Genomic DNA, 23701 nt, shown 5'->3' with positions numbered 1-23701 from the left:
CTCAAAAACCTCCCTTCAGGCTTCTACTTTCTCAACTAACTCACCTGGTCACCGTTTTCTAACTGTCAAATGATATTGATGAAGGGTACATGCGTAATTTGACACCAACTTATATTATCGAAAGTGACTAAACCTATTTTCTAAAAAAAAAAAAAGAACTATTTTCCAGGAAGAAAACTCTTTTTTTTATCCCTCTTTTTCCCTTCTCAATCACTCTCTCTTTCTTTTCTATTTCTGCAATCTGTCTTTATAATGAAGAAAAAAATCTCTTATTCGAATCTTTATCTAAACAAAACTCCATCAAGTGCAAGTTATTTTTTTTCAATGATTTGAATGGTGATGGAACTGAAACTCCACTACCCAGGTTTAAAATTGAGAAATGCAGTGGCTGAGTTTATCCAGTGGTCAGAGATGGGCGTGAGGGCGGTCAGGGCTAGGGGATGGTTCCCGCGAACCCTTGGGGGAGCACCCATCGCCGAGTTGGGTGTTGGAGAATAACCCACCCCGACCCGAAGAGCAGGGATTTTAGGGTAATGGTACCCACGGGGGATTTTTTCCCCCGGGGCTGGGATTAATCCCCGAAAGGGGAATTCCCCCAAAATGGGAGTAATTAAAATATAATGAAATTTTATTTCCTTCCCTTGATTATTTTTTTTTTTATTTACAAGAATATATAAAATATTTATAATTTATCTAATATATATTAACATACCATATAGATTAACATTTACATATTTTATTACTTTTTTTTTTTCAAATTGCACAATTATGGTAATTATATTTGGCACTAAATAATAAGGGAAATCAATCACATAACATATGCAAACGCAAACACATCTTATAACAGATAAATAAATTACTCAAACACATCTTATAACAGATAAATAAATTATTTAAACTGCTAGTTAGAGAGAGACTAAGAGAGGAATATATTACTAAGATCATTCTGAATTATTAATTTTTACTCAAAAGTAGTAAGTATCTTTATAAAACATAATAAATTATTAATATTTAATCCAACGTCAAAATATATTCACTTTATGTCTTATAGTTAACTTTATTACATAAATTAAAATATTCAATAATAAATTTAAGATAATAATTACAAAATTTGGTTGCATCACATGATTCATAATATGATCATTTAACACAAAATTTTATAAAACATATAATTAATTAATTAATTATATATTTTCAAGGCAGGGTGAGTATTTTACGAGTCAGGGTAAGGCCACACTCATCCCCAAACTTGTCGCCCCCAGAGAATTTTCTTCTTCCTATCCCCGACCTTATCCCTGAGATGTTTGGGGAATCCTCGACCTATTTGGGGTAGGGCCTTGACGAGACGGGTAAAAAGCTCATCTCTAATATATATATATTTTGGATTTTGATGCTGATGAATGTGTGGGTTTTAATTTATTTTGTTATCCGTGGGTGTCGATGGTGGCGGGTGAGGCGTAATTGAAAAGATAGAAATTTGTTTTTGTTTGAATTTTGTTAGTGGTGGTGTAATTTCACGGTAGGTGGTGTTGGGGTGAAGTTATAAATTATATGCAAAATAATTATTTTTTATTGTTTAAAGATATTAGTAAAGTTAATATACGTGTCTAAACACCAATAATTTCTAATCAAATACTGATTTCAGAGTTTTCTATTTTCTTTTCTAAATAATAATCAAACAACTACTCTAGGCCTTACATACTTAAGTAAGAAGAAAATTAATAAATTATATATTAATTAAGAAAAAATAAATATTGAGAAAATCGCAATTTCAATTAAACATATGACCATTAATTAATTGTTATAGGTTGGCTAAAATGCATATATACGTACATATTTGTAAAATATTTATCATTATTTAAGTTTTTGATCCACATAAACACACTATTCTTATATTTCTTTCTCTATATTTTTGTTGAATTATAAGAAATATTGAAAAAGAATTACTAAGCCACAACATGAAATAAAGGTGGGCAAACGAGGACCTCGCCCAAATTGGCTAGGACTGATCCTGGGCCTGTCACTTTTGTGAGGGCTCAAATCAATCCCAAACATGAGTGTGGCTTGTATAGGAACGGTCCTAGGACTGGTCCTATGCAGGCCTGTTAATTTAGTATAATCGGGCCTAGGCCCGATCACTCCTCCCTAGGGCCCAACCGAGCCTTGGGACCAACCCTTTTGGGCCCGAGCTTTTTGCTCACCTCTAACATCAAAATCCGTTGGCAAGAAGAAGAAAGTAACAAAGATGACGGGAATAAAGATACTAAATTAAAATTAGTAAGTTCTAATTTGTGTCTGCAACATCATAATTCATTCCTGCTAGCTCTAATTTGTCTAACAAACAACGAATTAAGATACTAAATTAAAATTAGTAAGTTTTCCCCCAAGGGATAATCATCCTGCTAGTTGTAGACGGTAAAATCTACGGTTGATTCGGAAGTGAAAGATCTTGTGAGGAATGAGCCACTAACAATCGTATAGACCTGCAAAGACAAAGAGAACGAAAGTGAAGGCTCAGAGGACACCGCCGTACTGTCTATTGTTGGCACTCAGATGCTTAAGTCTACACAGTTGAAGGCAATTTAGTTAGGGCTGAGAGCAGGAAAAGGTTTACCATAATAATGTGGCTAAGGCAAGGCTATCGTAAAATGGTTGGAGCACGACTTTACGGCGGCTAAGGGAAGTAAAGTTAGTCGGAGCTAAGCTTTACGGCAGGAAAAGGAGGCGATTCTTGAGAATAAGAACTTTGAGAGCTAAAGCTATGGGTTATATCTAAATGAATAATAAGAGGCTTGACCCATGTTTATATAGTGAGCCTAGTAGGCTTGAATCCTAGTAAAACTTTATGTCCTCCTAGTTTAGGAGTTCGAATAAAGCGACTCAACGGAACAAAGATCCCTCAGGCTTGAATGCCAAACATTTACGCTACTACTATCAGTAATTGCACAAGCTCATCTAAAGCTCAAAGCTAGTCCAAATAGTTTGCTGCTATATAAAGCGGTCAAGGCCTCTTGTGGCCAAATCATGTCAAAGATGTAGGGATTTAATTGAATAAAGTACAGAATAATAAACAAAAATTTTATTTGAAACCCATTTAATTTTGGATCATAGATTGATGTTAATAACTCATTCAAAACAAACATTTATAAAAGATTAAGGAATCATTATAATCAAACCTTTGATTGGAGGTTCCTTCGATTTTGATTGTACAAAAACGTTACCGCTGCAAGAGGAGAAGTGAACGAATGGTAATCCACAAAAAGACAAAAACATCCACACGATCAATTTGCTAGTTTGAGAGTGAAGGTTCAAATAAGAAAAAGATAAGAAAATTTTCTAAAAAATTTTCTTTTTACAACTTTTACTTGGGAGGCAAGACTATCTAATCATGGAAATAAGGGTGAAGGCCCCATCTTACAGGGAAACCCTAACCTTAATATTCTTTTGGCATATTTCAAGAATATTCTCCATTAATATCCATTATTTATAACTAAATAATTAGACTTTGCTTAATGTGCAAGAAAAAATCGGTTTGGTATTTTATTATTATTGATTAATTATTCAATAACAATTCACTATTTAAAAAAGTATATACACCAATATATAAATTTAAATAATGATTATTTATTCATTTAAAATATATATACACCAATATATGTATTTAAAATAAATATGTAATCTTATAGATTAAAATCCAATATTAAAATTGGACATAGGCGACAACCTTCAACAAATTTAATTGCACTATAAGAATTACCAAAATACCCATTCACCTTGAAATGATGAAATTGCCCTTATTCTAAGTCTTCTTTGATTTGTCTTTTAAGTGTGTGACCTGCAGACTCCTTATCATATCGGCAGTGGGTAATATAGCAATTGACACTCAATCAATTGTCTCACTACACACCGACCCAGATTGGCCTTTGGCCAGAAATCGTGGCCACCCGATAGATTCGGATTCAACATATCAGCTACTTGTCAACGGTATGGTTACCATGCAATCGAATCCTTTCATCAACTATTATCTCATTAAGGTTTGAAGTACAAAAATAATGTCAACTTCAAATATACTACCTTGATATGTTCGTATTCAGTAATTAAGTTAACGATTTAATCGAACTTGAACACCAACTCAATTTCACTATGGTCACAGTTTTGTTATTTACCGAATTACTCAACAAGATAAATTCTCTTGTACCTAAGAGTGATGAATCTTGTGTTGATCCACCATAGCCATAGTGTACTACACAATGTAGTCAATCACTCCTGTACTGATAACCCTAAATAAGACTACGTTAGGCCAGCGTCAAGCTACATTAATATTTACACACGACGTTCTGGTGATCTCAAGTCTAAGGATCATATGCATCACCATCCATTAGAGGATATACTCCATAGATATTAGGGTTATCATCTATATGGAATCCTCTGGTTGGTCAATCCATTGAATTTGCCAACTACAAGCACCCATGCATGTGTTGCACCAAGTTGTGACCAAACAACTTTAACAAACAAGATCTGTTACTATCTTTCAATAGGGTTGTTCAACGTTATGATAGTCTTACCGTATTATATGTGTCTTTACTTCAGGATAATTTGGGGCTATGAACGATTTCTAGAATGATCATCTAATATGATCATCGGGTTCTTACAATCAAGATTTAAAGCACTTGATACCCTCATTACGATTCTACCATTCAAATGGCATATATCATAACAAATGTGAAATATGATTTACAAAATATAGTCAAATTGTCTTCTATTAATATCAACATGTTTTTACTAGTAGTTAATTACCATAGTTAGATTGGCTCTAGGGCACCTACCAAAGATGGTAAGTTTCTATCAATTAATAAAAGTACATTTTCCTTTTTTGAGATATTGTTGTAGAAAGGGAAAAAAAAAAAAAAAAACAAAACAAAACAAAAAAAGCGGCTTTCCTAGAAGGAAAACATAGTGCAATATGAGCTATTCAGCTCGATGCAAAAAACTCGATATCTCCCACTAAAGGGGGACGAGGCACTAGATTCTGCTCCCCTTAACTTGTTCTTTAGAGTTGTGACTTCTTTCAATGCCTATGTCCTTGCCTTCAAAGCTTCTTGAAGGGCTACAGATTTCTCTTCCAAGGATTTGCTCTTCTCCTCTAAAAGCCGATCCTTGGTAGCCAAAGCTTCTACTGCATACTGCTCAGAAATCTTCTATTTGTTAGAAAGCATACGCAGTTGCAGAGTAAGATCATCCATTGCCTTCTATATTGATTACAACCCCGACTGGAAGCACTGCATCCCTAACAAGGGAAAATATTTGCATGTCCTTGTCATCTACTTCGAGAAGCATATGGTACTTCTTCGTTACAAGTTGGGACTACAGTAAGGCCAACGCACTCCTTGACCTCTTGAGCTTCTCCCTGGACTTTGAGAGCTACTCGCTAAAGGTATTCTGGCCCAGGAGAGAAGAATAAATCTCTTGGAAAAGGAGCGCCATCGCAAAGAAGCTTTACACCAAGGTTAGGAGTAAGTTTAGAAGAAATAGCAGTCAAAAGCAAGCATACTTGAGCCTTCATGTCAGCCACCTTCTACAACAGGGCAAGCAATCCTAAGATGCCCCCAAGACACATTCAAGTAAGGCAAATGTCGGAACACTCAAGTATCTCGGAAGCACTGTGATAGCATCCTAAGAAGTCTTTCTCTTAGAGCCATGAGAAGGCCTATCAATGCCTTCAAAGACAAGCCTCCCTTCGGAGGCAGGAGGACTTGTCCTTTTTCTCTTTTTGAGGGGGACAGCTCACTGGAGCCTTCCCTCGGTCATCAAAGTGTCTTCTTACCCCCGTCACTTGCCGGATGAGGGATGTGCCAGCAACAAGGATGTCGAGGCCTCACCTAGGCGAATCACGGGGCACAGCAATTGAGTTGGCCTTATCTTCAAGGCCATCACTATTGTCATCGAAAGCCTCCTAGGTGAAGTTTTGTTGGTAAGAAATCGAAGGGCATAATGAATAGGGAAAGGGGCAAAACGAACATGGCGACTACTTTGGGAACTTGAAGAAGACAAATGCAAGCCATCACTATAGTCACTAACCCCATCAGAACCACGGCTATCGATAGACATCTACAGAAGACACGAAAGAGCGTATGATACAATTTATGTAACACCGACCATTATACCATCAACAGTGCGGGAATGGTGACAAACCTTGTAAAGGGTTGATTGGCTGAGAAAAACCACCAAGGTGATTGCAAAAGTTTTTAACTTTGTTTCAAAGAAAATCGCAAGGAATGAAAAACACAAAGTATCAGCCAAGAATGAAGAAGAACAGTCTGGGTCTCGATTTATAGTGAAGTAATCGTGAGCGGGAAAGAATTCAATCCCAACTATTGTTCGTTTCCATGTGGCATGAATCGAAACAAGGCATAGATTTGCGCCACATGTCATGACATTTAATGATGTGCGAGCAATTTGGAAAGGATAAATCCCAATTTAGAACAAAGATATCTTTCCGGAATCGAGACCGAATATCGCATCGCTTTCCTGATTTATTGAAGTTTGATTTTATTTCCAATTCATAGTGCAATAAGTCAAAAGAGGATAATTCCTACTTCAATTACAACATTTAGATTCTCGAATAAGAGTTGAAGATCGAGTTGTTCTCTTGTTTTGAAAGTTTCAGTGTTTATTTTCAATTCAAACATGTAATTGGCCCTATATAAACCCATACTAATCAATCTTGGGGCGGAGGGACAAAATTAGGTCACAAAATACTCAAAAGAAACACATTGTAATAAGCTTGTTAGACAACAAGTGCAACAACATAACAGTGGACGTATGATTTATTTTCAGCATCCGAATCACTTTAAAAATCTTTTTTGTCATTTTATTCTTTGATCTGTCTTTACATTCATTGATTCTACATCAAACCTTTAGGTCTTAAACAAGCTCTTGCGTAGATTCACCTAAAATCCTATGTACTTCTTTTTGGTGCAAATCGTTGCATCAACAACTTTGTTGTCTCAGATATTTCTCAAACTAATTCGGCCTAAACCATACCCAGTTCAGTAGCCTCCATGCCAATGTTACTACTGTAACCAAAACTATGGAGACGGCAATTGATTTCAGATCATACAACTCCATTAATCCACACAATAACTCACATATTGTGCATCGAGTGAAATGAGGGGCAATTAGTGATCTTAATTATAGATATCATTGACTTTCGAAAGAGGCAATTTTATTTATTCAATGAAGTAATTGGAAAGATAAAATGATTAAAATGTCATTTCATATATTGGTAGTATCAATTTTTTGTTTACAATTTTGTAGGGTAGTGCCGTCCAGGGGCCACGTTATAGATGTCCATAACTCCATATGACATTGACGGATCAATTATTTATACTTTAAAAAATGAAAATATTTTCAACTCTCCAAAATTAACTAGTCTGTGCATATTAGCAGTGTCTGTAACTAGTCCAAAATTAAATAATATTATTGATAAGAACAAGTGAGCCGAGAGGCTGTATATAGTACGCAATAGCAATAATTGACATTCTAACGTTATCATTGAGTTTCGTGTGAAAATTTAAAAGGTCGATGTGGAAGTGCCATAGCAGATTGCGTGTGTATTGTCTTGTTAATTACGTCCTGCTGTATTTTATAAATTTAATTAAATGACTTACGCAACTCTCTCTGGTTCAAGATTTTATAAATTAATCAAATGTCTATTTCTTTTGCTTCAGCTTTTCTCTGGTGTCTTTAAGTAAGTTCAAAGATGAAGTACAATCTTGGTCATGATATAATGACAAATCCAAATGTCAACCGATTATATATGTTAACTTTCTGTGGTGTCTTAAGTTCAAAGATTAAGTAGAATCTTGGTGATGATATAATGACAAAATCCAAATGTCAAACGACGTTAACTTTGATGGACATAGACCCTTGAAAGACACTCATTGATTCATTCATTCTCTATTTACTCAAATGAGAAAACAACTGTTTGTCTTTGTACAGAGACCAAAGTCTATTTAGACATTTTTACAGAGTCTGCCTCAACCTCACCTCCTGGAATATTGTTATCCATGAAATTAGTATCACAGCACAATAATAACTCTAACAATAATGTTTTATTCATAAATTAATAAAAAATATGTAAAATTTATGTAAAATAATTACTCTGTCTTTTATTTTTTGTTTATTTGTATGATTCGGATATATAACTCATTTGTAAGTTGTAAGTAGAATATTGCTCATAATTTAATAGATTTTTTCAAATAGAAAATCAAATTAATTTAACACATTGATTCCGTAAAAATCGAAACTAATCCACGATAGAACACCATTCCAATGACAATATTGCTGGAATCTGAAAAAGTTTTGCCTCCGCTGATACAAAATCTCACTGGGATATTGCTAGAATCTCCCAAAGAACTATTAGAATTTTCATCCCTTCACCACCACAAAATTCAATTACAAAATCCGGCAGCTAAACTCCTACATCCACTGGAATCGCCAAAATATCCCAAGGAACCATTATATTTTCATCTCTTCACCTCCACAATCCGACAACTAAATTCCTATATTGCCTAAGATTGAAACTTAGAAACACCAATTTTTCTTTTTCTAAAGAGGTTGACAACCATCAAGTTTGGAATTAATTAAATAGTCATGAACTTTATCGCTTAAAAGATCATTTAAACAAATTATCATTTAGTAAAAAGTTTAAAACTTTACGACTGTTTAATTTATTTCAAACTTAAAATAATATTTTAATTAGTTTTTGTGTTTTGATCAAGTAATTTTATGAAAAGATGATCGTAAAACTTTTGCATTCCATATTACAATATGTCAAAGCTAAATATCTCCACAAAAACAACTTCATTTTCCCAAAGAAGGATTTTGATTATCTTTCGAAATCACACAATAGAAAACGATATAAGCAGAACAAAAATACCAAGTCCAAGCACAAACCCATGGCATATTGGCAAGTATTCTACATATTCAGGATTATGCAAATGTGTTTTAATATTTTTATACCAACTGTTATTTGTCACAATAGACAGCTTTCATATTCTATAGTTTCTTCAAAATCAAGCGGGCACCATATTCGGGATGAACAGTGAGAACAAGACGAGGAGCATGAATATAGGATGGAGATAACTCAAACGAGAACTTCTGTAGAAGTAATGCCAAAGCCATTTTTGCCTCCATCAAAGCAAAGTTCTGTCCAATACATATTCTAGGACCCCAAGCGAAAGGGAAAAAAGACACTTGATGCTTCGTCGCCTTTGAAATTCCTTCCGAAAACCTCTCTGGTTTGAACTCCATTGCATCATCACCCCAAAATTCCTTATCATGATGAACCAGGATGATCGGCAATAACACCTCCGATCCAGCAGGCAGCGAAAAGTTTCCAAGTTTGGTTTCTTTGTGAACAGCTCGAGTAAGAACAACTGCTGGTGGGTATAATCTAAGAACCTCGTAAAATATTATCGGAACCTGAGCATTTAAAATCAAAATTAACATATTAAAGAATAAATTAAAGGAAGGAAATTTTTTGTTGAATCTTTCGTGGTACGTACAATTTTTAAGTGATTTAACCCATCATAGTTAGGCTTGTTATTGCCAAAGACTCGGAAAACCTCTTCCCTTGCGCGAGCTTGCCAATCTTGATGCATACTCAATAAAACCAGAGTCCAAACAAGCAAAACTGAGGTGGTCTCTTGCCCGGCGAAGTAAAATAGCTTGCATTCTTCAATCACATCATTGATAGCGATTCCAGTATTTTTGTTGTTTCCATGTTCTTCAATCTCTCTGAAATTGGATTCCAGAAGTATGCCTAATAAATCATCATTCGCAGCTTCTCCTGCTTTCATTGCCTTCTCTCTGTTCTTTATGATGCCAAGGAGTGAAGCTCGAATTTCCTTGTCAATTTCCTTCATTCTTTTGTTCCTTTTAGTAGGCAAAAATCTACATATATATAAGCAGTATCAATTATCTGAAATATTAGTTTTCTTACAAAATTATAGTATTAAAACACGATCATGTTAAATTATGTAACATTTTGAGCTAAAGCAAATAACTATGGTCTATAGATATAAGTACCTCCATCCTGGAATGTAAACCGACCGCATAACTTGCACTGTGAGTTCAGCAAGTTCAGTTTGGAGTTGAAATATTTTCTTTCCTTCTTCATAATTGCTTCCAAATGCAGTTCTTGAAATAACATCGCCAGTTAAATTAACAAGATATGGCCATACATCCAATTTACAGGATCCCTCCCCCGAGACCAAATTCTCCCACTTACAAATCATCTCATTACAACTTTCATAGAATGCAGGTAACATAAGCTGTACCAAGTACACAGAAAATAAAATAGTAAGCACTAAGCATCGTTTGTCAAATATTTACATTTTTTGTCCTGTCAAGTTTATACTAGCAAGAAAACAGTGAATTCTGTACTATTAATGTTGTTTTTTGATTGAAAGTGAAAGGACTTGTCACTTGGAATTTGGTAACAAAGTTGTCGAAAAAATCTTCATTATGTTCTATAAGAAAGCACTGAGCGCACACTGGCATTCACACTTTGAAGTGAAGATATTCTCAACAACCTTGTTACTTAGTTCTAAGCGATAGACGGCAGTGGAAGTATGCATTCTCAATTTCAATCGAAAAACAACCGTCAACAAATATAATCGTAAAATTTTACAATAAATGAGATGAGCAGATAGAAAAATATTTATATATATTGTAAAGACATTGACCTTCAGCTTCTCTTGATGGAAAGCTGGATTGATAATCCTTCTATGTTTAGTCCACTTCTCACCCTCATAGGTTGCAAGTCCTTTTGCCAGCAACCTGGCCAGTGGATTCAACCTGGTTTTCTGAAAATCACTGGTCCTTGTAAATACCTCTTTTATTTGATCAGGATTCATGATGTTCACCCTCGGTACAGGCCCTATCCACATAAAAGAATTCTTACCTGCATTTTTTTTCAAAATATGCACAAATCTTAGTAGAAGATACAGTTCATCAGTGTTCATAATCTAATTCTAAAGTCATTAAAAAACATATGGCATGTACAAGAAGTATGCTGAGTATCAAATTTGGATCAGGATTTTCTCCTAAACACAAATTTCATTTAGTTTTTGCTGAAAAAAAGAAATACAAGAAAAGAATAAATTTTGACCACACATACATAACATACAAATATTAACTTCAATGCACTATAGATAATTGCAAACCTGAAAGAAAGAATTAAAGTTATAAGAGAAAATGGAGATTGGCATACCATAATCTTTAACCAGTTTATGGAGGAATGGAACAAGACGTGGTGTAATATCATCAGCGAGATTGATGGGTCTTGATTTTGCTTGTTTTAGCATAATTGAGGTCGTCTTCAAGTCCCCATACAGAAGCTTGTACGGTTTACCCGAGAGACCTTGCTGTCTCAGATATCTCTCCAGCTTCTTTGGCCTCAACCATACCCAGTTCAGAATTCTCCATGCCAACGTTACTACTGTAACCAAAACAATGGAGACTGCAACGGATAATAAATATTTCATTTCTCAAAGAGAGAGACCCCTTGAAGCTGGATGTGTCTGTGCAAGAGTGATGAAATAAGAAAGAAAAAAAAAAACAGATAAAGCCATCTTAAGTTATGGTGGAAAACAAGTGAAGAGATTAGAAAATAAATGGAATGCGGAAGATAATCCTTTTGGAAGCATCCCTTGATGAAGAAGTAATAGATAAAGACGTGTGTGGTCTTCGAATTCTGATGATGACTGATCGATTCTACCGGCGTGTATTCATCAACAAATATGTCCAAAATTCCATCGAAAATATCAGTCTCGAATCTCAGTTATATTCTATGTATCTACCTCGGTCAAATTTGAGAAGGCAGTTCATTAAAACGTTTTTTATCTTTTTCATTTTGGAATTGTAACTGAGAAGGGCTTAACGTTATCAATGATGTCAGAATAGGAGACTGACATTTGAGAAGTGAAGATCCCGTGAGAGTTTCTGGAATACCAATTGTTCAGTAGCACACGCACTCAACTCTGCTTTTCATGCATCTGACGTATCGGTGGCCACCTGTTCTCATCACTCCTACATAGGGCTGCAAACCAACTCAACACGCAACTCAACTCTGCTTTTCATGCATCTGACGTATCGATGGCCACCTTTTCTCATCATGATATATATTTGAGTTCGAATATAAGATGTTGGATCGATTATGTTAATAAACATAATATATGTTTAGGTAACTAATTCATAACAATCTATTTGATTATTTGTTTGTTTATATTAAAAAAACATAGTATATATTATTATATATATTTATATATATATATATTTTTTATATTATATTTGGTTTAATTTGGGTGAACTTTTTTTTAGTGATAATCAATAATAAAATATTATGATTTTTTATTTTTTTATATACATAATATATTCAGATTTTTTTTTTCAAATGCCATCAATAATTAAATATATAGCTATATAGCATTTTAATTTAAAAATAATAAATTATTATATTACATAACATCACAAATTTAATAATATAATAGATTGTATAATCAAATTATATATAACATAATAAATCTAATAACATAATAACTTTATATTTTTTTTAAATATAATTAATAATTAAATATTATGAGATAACATTTCAATTAATAAATAATAAATATAATATGATAAATTGATCAACATAACATATTGTATAATAAAGTGATATATAACATGACAAATTTAATAACTTAATTAAATATAGTATGGTAAATTGATGAATATAACATATTGTATAATCAAGTGATATATAACATGACAATTTTAATAATATAATAGTTTAATTAAATATAATATGACAAATTTATGAACATATCATATTGTATAATAAAGTGATATATAGCATGACAAATTTAAAAACATAATAGTTTAATTAAACCTAAATTAATCACATATTTGTATTGATAATTTATTACAATAGACTCTCATACCACTATAAATTTATGGGTGTTGATATAAAATATATATGTAGACAATAATGATAATATATATATATAAAATTTATAATTTTGATAATTTAATAATATATTAAACATATTTAATCAATGATTAATATACGTATGATAATAATTTTGTATATATATATATATATAAAACAAATTGATCACACGTACGTATTGATCATACATTACAATAGACTCTCGTATCACTATGAATTTATAAGTGTTGGTACAAAATATATATGTAGACAGTAATGATTATATATATGATAACCTATAATTTTAATAATTTAATAACATATTAAACATATTTAATCTATGATTAATATATGTATGATAATAATTTTGTATATACATAATGACACATTATATATATATATAAAACAAATTAATCACACCTATGTATTGATCATTTATTACAATAGACCTTCATTTCACTATGAATTTATGAGTTTGATACAAAAATAATGTACACATTTAAAATATTTATGATAATCATTTATATAATATTTATATATATATATATATTATATATGAAGTCTAAAAGTATTGACTAAACGGTGAGTTTGTATTTGTCATAAAGAAACAGATTGTTCTATTTTTGTACATTTATTCATTCAATATAGAAAAATTCAGTTTTAGTTATTTTCAGCTCTGAGTTATATTTCTTCAAATGCTGAATTAAATGAGTATATATTTGTTTTTAGAGCATGAATAGAAAGTTAGTGTATATTTATTCGAACAGATATTTACAAATTAATTGAATGAGTTAATCGAACGATCACGAAAGATCGTTTTGCTAATCGAACGAACTCGAACAACCATTCTGTGTTCGTTTAAGTTGAACACAATTTTGAACACTCTTGGTGCTTATCGAACGAGTTTCAAACAGGAGTGTTCATTCGTGTTCGGTTCGTTTGCAAGCCTACCTACAATCTACATGCTACTACTGATTTTATTCACCATTCTCTCACACTCAGAAGGCTTGTGACCATTGGACCCATACAAAAACATTAAAAAATTCACACAATGGTCCAGCGGAAGTGATAATGTTTTCCCAATCCCAAATGAAATAACAATTGAATTAAATCTTATATCCAATAATCCCATACTCCAATTGTAGACAACAGTATTTGATATGAATTCAAACTATAATTTCCAAGTTGAAAGCATGCCAATTGCTATTGGCCTAGAAACAAGGCTGATAATGCTAAACTGGGTCATTTCATCCCAAAAAGAAAGAAAAGAGAATGATAAAATTGTAAAAGTTTTGCATGGCCAAAATCATGTCAAAGCTAAATACCTTCATAAGAACGACTTTTTTTCCAAAGAAGGTTCATAATCATCTTCTGAAGTCACATATAATAGATCAATAGAGCAGGGCAAAAATGCAAAGACGAACATTAATCCATAGCATTAGCCCAAACAAGCAATAGGAGGAAGTGAGAAACACAGGGCAGTTACATAAACAAGTTAGGCCTTGTTGCTTGTATGTAGTCTTGAGCTTCCTCGTAGGTGGCCTGACTTTCTTGAAAACCAGAGGGAACTGATTTTGGAGTTGTGGAACTGCTTGGTGCTTTCCCTCTTGCAAAGCTTTGGGGTATGGTCGCTGTCTTAATAATCTGAATGCATGGATGCCTCCTCACGGTGACGAGAAGCCATCTCAGTGTAATTTGTTCGACAGCACCGTTAAGAGTTGTGTCTCGGTATTCCTTACATATTGTGATACCCAGTTCGGCTTTGATACGCAACAGATACCATAGTTCTAACTTTGGTAGGATTTTCTCAAAGATTGCAGTATAAGTACCATAAGTTTAGATACAATATTCATACAAAAATAAAGCCTTTCACCTTCAAAAAATAATAATAAAAAAAAAAAAAATGTTTTAAGTTTTTGAGATTCACATTCACTCTTAAGGATAGACTACATGGTAAACATCCTTTCAGGATTAAATGCTATTATTGAAAACTAACATGTCGACATATCAGTTACATTCATTCGTATAATTCCGGAAGCTGACATATGGTACATAAATTACTAATCATGATTTGAAGACCAAACAAATATATAACAGGATACAAAGGCTATTCAATTCCAATAGACAATGGAGATCAGAAAAGCCATCAAAAATTCTAGGAATGGTACAAAACGAATGATCATCTATATCTGGTCCCTACTAAGAATGCTTCAAAAGCTTCATTTTAGAAAGTGAAAAACATTTCCACCAATCATTTCAAATGATGTGAAAATGCTACTGTTCTATGATTGGTTCCCTTCCTGAACTTCTTCCCAAAATCATGCCATCTTATTCACTTCTAAAGAATACATATATTATGACTCTAACGTTCGCTGGCACAACACTAAATTAAAGCCTTTAAACCATAACTTCTCCCATTAAGGCAGTAAAAATTCTAGCAGAAGCCAGCTAAAGTCAAAGACCAAGGAGCTCTTGGTTGAAACCAAAGGTCTTAACCACAGAACCCAAACTTGGAATTAAAAATACAACAACAATAAAACGTAAAAATGCCTATAGATACACTCAAGTCTTCATTTGCATAAAAACAAGAGAAAAGAAGTTATGACAAAGTCAGCCTGATAAAATTTCATTTCAGTCTTTTGGATACTATAATTCTCTAATAGCATATACCACATGTTTAGGAGGTGCCTCGATTACATATAGAGGTTTTCAAAAGAACCAATATTCAAAGTGGCCCATTGAAGTAACAGTTACATGTTCGCTAATTGTGAGCCGTGTATAAATACTATCATGCAAAGACACCATCAAAGCAAACATTATATATTTCATTTCAACATATACTTATGCATACCTCATTGATTGCTAACATCTGCCTTGCTCTTCTTAACTTTCTTCAACTTCCTCAAGAAATACCTAGACAGAATATGAAAAAAAAAAAAAAGCAATGTCATTACCAGAAAACATTCAATCAGCCAGATAATTCTTGTCAAATCAATAGCAAATATACGATATGATGGACCCATTATCTAATTAGACTGCTATGATGGACACCATTGTCCACCTTATGATGCATAACTGTACACGTAAGACATGTCTATGCAATGTCATAAAATTAAACTTTAGGCATCATGCCAAGAAACACAACTATTTAGAGACAACGTCACTCATTATAAGCAATTCTAAAACTCCATCACACGACACTTCATGTTGTATCACGTGCACAGTTATACATCATAAGATTAACGCGAGAACCCAACACAGCAATTGCATATATGTCCATGTTTGGGATTGAAAATTATTTTTTTTTTTTTTTTTTTTTTTTTGTTTTTTTTTTTTTTTCAGATTCATATTGCAGTTTTTTTTTTTTTTTTTTTTTGTTTAATTTATCTTTAGTCCTTTTTTCTAAGATCTTTTGATTAGTCAGAATATGAAATTAAATCATTATCATTTTAAAACACTTGACATAACATACAGGATTCATAATACAAATGACATGTATTATAAATGATATATATTCTAAATTCTAAATTAAAGTAAGAAATAAGTAAAGAAAAATATGAAATTGAATATTACAGACCAAAACTTGGATTTGGCACGAACTTCATTGGTGGCCCAGAGCTTCATTCTGTAGATCTTGGGCTGCGCATCACTTTCTGTAGGCAAAGCTCTTCCCACCACCTGGTACTGGTGAAACTGCAATTCCAAACAAAACCCACATCAAAACATCAACCTTTCAACAGTCCAAATAAGTGTAGAGAGAAAAAATAGATAAAAATATACTTACCCTGAAAGTAACCATTTTGATTCTGCAGATGAAATGAGAAGGATCTCTGACTCTATACAGGAAGAAGGAGGAAGAAACAAGAGGGTTTATATGCGGCGTCTTGTGTGATTGATGCCAAAACCCTAGGCCGTGTTTGGTTTATTTGTAATATTTGGGCTTTGTTTGTTGGGCTTTTTCTGTACTGGCTCGGTGATTTATTGGGCCAAAGTAAACCCATCAAAAGATTTATTGGGCCAACGTAAACCCGTCAAAGGAGAAGCTGGCCCGGTATCCTTGAAAGGAGAAACAAAAATGGAAGTAATTTTCCGACCCAATAATAAAACTGTAATAAAATAAATAAATAAACCAAAACGTATGTTTTATACAGTATTCATAATTGTGATATTTTAACACGATGACACCAAGATACAGGAATCCTAAATTACAAATACAATGCAAGCTCATTAGTGATTTCATTATTACAAGAGTCGTAACAATAAACCATAATTCAATCCACATGCAAAATTAATATTGATGAATTATTTTCTTAAAAAAATTTATTTTTATTCTCTAAATATGCATGGCTCTATAGATGTTATAAACATCATTAAAATAACTTGTAGAGAAATGAGTCCGATTTTGTTAAACGTTCAAGTTATTTTAACTTTGTTTGTCGTTATATTTATACAAGTGTTAGTTCTCAGCTTCAAGTTGGGTTTTATGATTTGCTGAGTCCATTAATTGTTAGAGATGAAGATAGAAAAGGATTGTTCAAGGATAGAGGTGTGGCTGCTGGTCTTTTGAGAATCCATTTTTATGACTGCTTTGTAGGAGTAAGTAAATTAGTAATGCAATTAATCTTTGGTTATCATTAACTAATATTAATATTTTCATAATAATAATATATCATTAATGGATTTGTTATATGTTTTTATAGGTTTGTGCTGCATCTGTTTTGCTGGATTCTACTCCCCCAAACACAGCACAGAAAGACTCTCCTTTAAAAGGGAAGCCACTTCCATTTCAAACAGAGGACAATTCATTCAATCACACACTTACAGAAGAAAATATTTAGTCTAGAGAGACAAAGACAGGGAACAGCCTTAGGGTCACCTCGATGTGCACCCATTTGATACCATTTCCGCTGTAATTGTCCTGGATGTAAGACTAGTATTAAGCAATAAAGTAAAAGAGGACGGAGGCTAAGAAGTTAACCCGTCGAACCTCTTTAAAAATCCTCTTTTGTTTCTACTTATTTTCGATCTGTTCATCTTTCATTTTCAACTTGTTCGTCTCACTTTACTGGTTGATTGTAATCATGCACTCATTTAATTCAATCTTAACCAGGTCAATCGAGTCTCACTGGTTGTTGCGAATTTTTGTAACAACAGATTTGTAGCACCAACACGAGTAGAAATTAGAAAACACTTGCTCTTTCGCTAGCTTATTGTATTGTAGTTTATATCCTGTTGTATGAAAGATCTTGTGTGGTTAATAAAATAAACTGATCTATATTTTTATGCAGACTGGAGGGTTTAGCTATGATGTTCCTGCTGGAAGAAGAAACGGCAGAGTTTCTCTAGCCTCCGAGTAATTAACCAATATGCCTCCCGCCATAATCACTGTAAATCAACCAACTCAAAGCTTCGCAAACAAGGGCTTCACACATGAAGAAATAGTTACACTCTCAGGAAAGAGCATTGTAGAAAAAATGTGTTTTTCCAATCAGTTTTCTATCAACGCAAATGTCAGCGTCGGAATCCAAAACTTTTTTCCAACACAATACAATGTTTGAATATTAAATTAACTTTTTAACCGGCTACGACGTAATTTAAATCATTACCGCCTTGCATGCAGGAGCACACTCCATTGGATGATCTCATTGCGCTTCATTCAGTGACAGATTATACAATTTTAATGGAAGAAATACTCAGGACCCAACTTAGACTCCCTGTGCGCAGCTCAGTTGAAGAGACAGTGCCCACTAGGCAGCACCGATCCTATTTTGTTTGCTCCAATCAACCCTTCGAGTCCGAACGCAATGGATGATAGATGCTATGTTGATATTCTAAACAACCGAGGCTTGTTCACATCAGACCAGACTTTGCTTACAAAAACCAACAATAGCCGAGTGTTAAAAGGCTTGGGGTCAAGAGATTTGCTCTCCTTGTGGTCTCAGATTTGAATCACAAGAACAGTTACTAAAATTATTGGTCATGAACAGTAAGATTTGCCCTGTATCAGAAGCCTTATTCGGAGTCGAGAGACTAGTTAAAATACACGCAAGATAACTCGGATACCCTCGGTTAAAAAAAAAAAAAATAAAAACTTTGCTTACAAACCCAGAAACAGCAAGCCAACTGAATCAAAATGCGAGGAGATCTCTCCTTTGGAAGAATAATTTTATTGATTAATCTGCAGGTGTGTACATTACAGGTTGAAAATTAACGCCCAGTTCCATTACGTGTCTGTTTCTATTTTTTATTTTCATTTTTCCTCATAAAATATAAAATGTTTGTTCGTTTATGTTTATTTTTTTTATAATTTTTTTATTGTTTCCTCGTAAAATTAACGACCAAGTGTGTACTCGTTTCTTGAACTAATTGGTTTTATCAATGTTTTAAAACCCAACTTGGGTGAAACTTGACAAAGTTGCTGGGTCCCAGATTAACCGATTTAACCGGTTTGACTGGCGGTCAAACTGATTGATAAAAACTTTTAAAATTCAATAAATATACCCCTAAAAATTATGTTAAGTTCCTATAAGTTTGAAATTTGGCAAACACACCCCAAATACAAATCGACCCACGACGACACCCCAGATGCAACCCCAATCGTCCTTTGAGCTCATTCCCCTTAAAATATACCTAAGATCTGGCCAAAATAGGTTCGATTTCTGTCCGCTCTCACCAACTCCAGTGTCGACATTCCAGGCCAGATCTCATCGATGTCGATGTCGACAACCCTCCCCATCACCTAGAAATTACTCCCCTCTTCCTCTCGACCAAAACCCACCTCACCCCACCCCCATTAGCCTCGCCAATCGCTGGCAAAAGCCAATTGTTGCCACTACCAGTTTTGTTTGATTTCCAGTCGATTTACTCACCGAAAATCAACTCCGTCACCACCATTGCATTCACCGACACTTTCTCTTCAAAAAACCCCAACATCCCGACTGTCAATTGTTCGCCGATCATCATCCCAAATCCTAGGGTTTTGGGGAATAAGAAAAATATAAACCTATTCCGTTGAAGTTTCCGAGTCTCGATTGAACCGGTTAAACCAGCCGGGCCTAGTTTTAAAATATTGGGTTTTATTGCGGGAAGCCTGAAGAACTCAATTTTCTGTGCAACTGATTATTCATTTTCACATAATCCGTGGAACATATATATATATATATATATATATTAATAAACAAGATCAATACTAACAAATTGCATTGCACAAGGCAGTACCATTAACTATATTATTAACACTCAAAAGGACTACTGATTGTCTTCACAAATTCAGACCATGTTCAAAATCCAGATCGAGTTCAGAAGTTCGGTCACGGCTATATACCTATACAGCTACCAGTCATCAGCTCCCTTCGATACACCAAGAATAATTGCAATGGTAGCAAGAACAGCCTGCACATACAACCAGAGAAATAAATGAGAATCTCGCAAACAAAATTTAAAGAAAACATTGTGTTTACATTTCCAGTACGGGCAAAACAATTCAAATTATTGAATTCAATGATAGGTTAAAATGCAAGCTAGGCCAACAATTAGCATTTATAGTAACAATACAAGCAAATATTGAAAGAGCATAAAACAAAGGCTTATAATCGGAATCTATTGATAGTGATCAAGGTAGAGCTAATGCCGATCTAAAAGAATATAATGTTTGACGATTTGCATACCACAAAGAAAAATGCTAAAGGTAAGAAGCCGGCATGGAACATCCTTAAATTAAATCATCAACATGCTTGCAGAAACTTATGAACAGAATTTTTTTAGTCTAAGCAGTGTGCAACACAAAAACTGCCAAACAAAAAGGTGGAATAACTCAGGAACTTGGTAACAATATGGGTAGCAATACTTCTTCACCAGATTGGTAGAAAATGATGTGAAAAGCAGCGAATGCATCTACCATAAAAGTCTTGGTAACCGTAGTATTATTTGTTTGATAAGAAGAGATTAATAAAATGAAAGCAAACTTGGTAGTGAGCAATATGCTTCACTCAATCCCTCCCCCTCCCCCTCCCCCTCCCCCTCTGTATTCTCCTGCCTGCCCCCTCTTCAATTGTATAAAACAATCATAATTAAAAAGTTACAAAGAAATTTTGGACACCAAAATGTAAAACAAGAAGCACCCAACAAACAATGGAAACAGAATTCTAGCAGTTCAGTATTAAGCTAGAAAAATATTATATATATTGTAAAGACATTGACCTTCAGCTTTCTTGATGGAAAGCTGGATTGATAATCCTTCATGTTAGTCCACTTCTCACCCTCATAGGTTGCAAGTCCTTTTGCCAGCAACCTGGCCAGTGGATTCAACGTGGTTTTCTGAAAATCACTGGTCCTTGTAAATACCTCTTTTATTTGATCAGGATTCATGATGTTCACCCTCGGTACGCCCTATCCACATAAAAATTCTTACCGCATTTTTAAATATGCACAAATTTAGTAGAAGATACAGTTCATCAGTGTTCATAATCTAATTCTAAAGTCATTAAAAAAAATATGGCATGTACAAGAAGTATGCTGAGTATCAAATTTGGATCAGGATTTTCTCCTAAACACAAATTCATTTAGTTTTTGCTGAAAAAAGAAATACAAGAAAAGAATAAATTTTGACACACATACATAACATACAAATATTAACTCAATGCACTATAGATAATTGCAAACCTGAAAGAAAGAATTAAAGTTATAAGAGAAAATGGAGATGGCATAACATAATCTTTAACCAGTTTTGGAGGAATGGAACAAGACGTGGTGTAATATCATCAGCGAGATTGATGGGTCTTGATTTGCTTGTTTTAGCATAATTGAGGTCGTCTTCAAGTCCCCATACAGAAGCCTGTACGGTTTACCCGAGGACCTTGCTGTCTCAGATATCTCTCCAGCTTCTTTGGCTCAACCATACCCAGTTCAGAATTCTCCATGCCAACGTTACTACTGTAACCAAAACAATGGAGACTGCAACGGATAATAAATATTTCATTTCTCAAAGAGAGAGACCCCTTGAAGCTGGATGTGTCTGTGCAAGAGTGATGAAATAAGAAAAAAAAAACAGATAAAGCCATCTTAAGTTATGGTGGAAAACAAGTGAAGAGATTAGAAAAAAATGGAATGCGGAAGATAATCCTTTGGAAGCATCCCTTGATGAAAGTAATAGATAAAGACGTGTGTGGTCTTCGAATTCTGATGATGACTGATCGATTTACCGGCGTGTATTCATCAACAAATATGTCCAAAATCCATCGAAAATATCAGTCTCGAATCAGTTATATCTATGTATCTACCTCGGTCAAATTTGAGAAGGCAGTTCATTAAAACGTTTTTTATCTTTTTCATTTTGGAATTGTAACTGAGAAGGGCTTACGTTATCAATGATGTCAGAATAGGAGACTGACATTTGAGAAGTGAAGATCCCGTGGAGTTTTGGAATACCATTGTTCAGTAGCACAGCACTCAACTCTGTTTTCATGCATCTGACGTATCGGTGGCCACCTGTTCTCATCACTCCTACATAGGGCTGCAAACCAACTCAACACGCAACTCAACTCTGTTTCAGCGATCTGAGTATCGATGGCCACCTTTTCTATCATGATAATATTTGAGTTCGAATATAAGATGTTGGATCGATTATGTTATAACATAATATATGTTTAGGTAACTAATTCATAACAATCTATTTGATTATTTGTTTGTTAATAAAAAAACATAGTAATATTATTATATAATATATATATATATATTTTTATATAATTTGGTTAATTTGGGTGAATTTTTTTAGTGATAATCATAATAAAATATTATGATTTTTATTTTTTATATACATAATATATTCAGATTTTTTTTTCAAATGCCATCAATAATTAATATATAGCTATATAGCATTTTAATTAAAAATAATAATTATTATATACATAAATCACAAATTTAATAATAAATAGATTGTATAATCAAATATATATAACATAATAAATCTAATAACATAATAACTTATATTTTTTTAAATATAATTAATAATTAAATATATGAGATAAATTTCAATTAATAAATAATAAAATAATATGATAAATGATCAACATAACATATTGTATAATAAAGTGATATATAACATGACAATTTAATAACTTAATTAAATATGTATGGTAATTGATGAATATAACATATTGTATAATCAAGGATATATAACATGACAATTTTAATAATATAAAGTTTAATTAAAATAATATGACAATTTATGAACATATCATATGTATAATAAGTGATATATAGCATGACAAATTAAAAACATAATAGTTTAATTAAACTAAATTAATCACATATTTGTATTGATAATTTATTACAATAGACTCTCATACCACTATAAATTTATGGGTGTTGATATAAAATATATATGTAGACATAATGATAATATATATATATAAAATTTATAATTTTGTAATTTAAATTATTAAACATATTTATCAATGATTAATATACGTATGATAATAATTTTGTATAAATATATATATAAACAAATTGATCACACGTACGTATTGATCATACATTACAATAGACTCTCGATACACTATGAATTTATAAGTGTGGTACAAAAATATTGTAGACAGTAATGTATATATATGATAACCTATAATTTAATAATTTATAACATATAAACATATTAATCTATGATTAATATATGTATGATAATAATTTTGTATAACATAATGAACATATATATATATATAAAACAAATTA

General features: G+C 33.1%; 1 protein-coding gene and 2 pseudogenes across 1 annotated transcript; 1 reads left to right on the top strand and 2 right to left on the bottom strand.

The window, feature by feature from the left end:
* Nucleotides 1-8838: 8838 nt before the first annotated feature.
* LOC116139004 (cytochrome P450 CYP72A219-like) lies at nucleotides 8839-11629 on the bottom strand. Its single transcript, XM_031424682.1, has 5 exons — nucleotides 11279-11629; nucleotides 10752-10969; nucleotides 10093-10337; nucleotides 9570-9957; nucleotides 8839-9486 (listed from the first exon to the last, which is right to left on the bottom strand). Exons 1-5 carry the CDS (start codon nucleotides 11550-11552, stop codon nucleotides 9061-9063), a joined length of 1551 nt encoding a protein of 516 aa, XP_031280542.1. The 5' UTR covers nucleotides 11553-11629; the 3' UTR covers nucleotides 8839-9060.
* Nucleotides 11630-14458: 2829 nt separating this feature from the next.
* Nucleotides 14459-16877, bottom strand: LOC116139003 (annotated as a pseudogene).
* A 174-nt stretch (nucleotides 16878-17051) lies between these two features.
* LOC116139042 lies at nucleotides 17052-19153 on the top strand (annotated as a pseudogene).
* Nucleotides 19154-23701: the final 4548 nt, after the last annotated feature.

Source organism: Pistacia vera, unplaced genomic scaffold (genome assembly GCF_008641045.1).
Source record: "Pistacia vera cultivar Batoury unplaced genomic scaffold, PisVer_v2 Contig346, whole genome shotgun sequence".
Lineage (NCBI taxonomy): Eukaryota > Viridiplantae > Streptophyta > Magnoliopsida > Sapindales > Anacardiaceae > Pistacia > Pistacia vera.
This window is presented reverse-complemented; position numbering and strand designations above follow the sequence as displayed.

What these genes read in the sequence shown, in the direction of transcription:
- LOC116139004 (XM_031424682.1), bottom strand. Translation starts at nt 11,552, where the DNA reads ATGAAATATTTATTATCCGTTGCAGTCTCCATTGTTTTGGTTACAGTA. An exon ending in TAAACTGGTTAAAGATTATG is followed by an intron (nt 10,970 to 11,278) that starts GTATGCCAATCT and finishes AAAAAAATGCAG; the next exon opens with GTAAGAATTCTTTTATGTGG. An exon ending in TCCATCAAGAGAAGCTGAAG is followed by an intron (nt 10,338 to 10,751) that starts GTCAATGTCTTT and finishes TACTTGGTACAG; the next exon opens with CTTATGTTACCTGCATTCTA.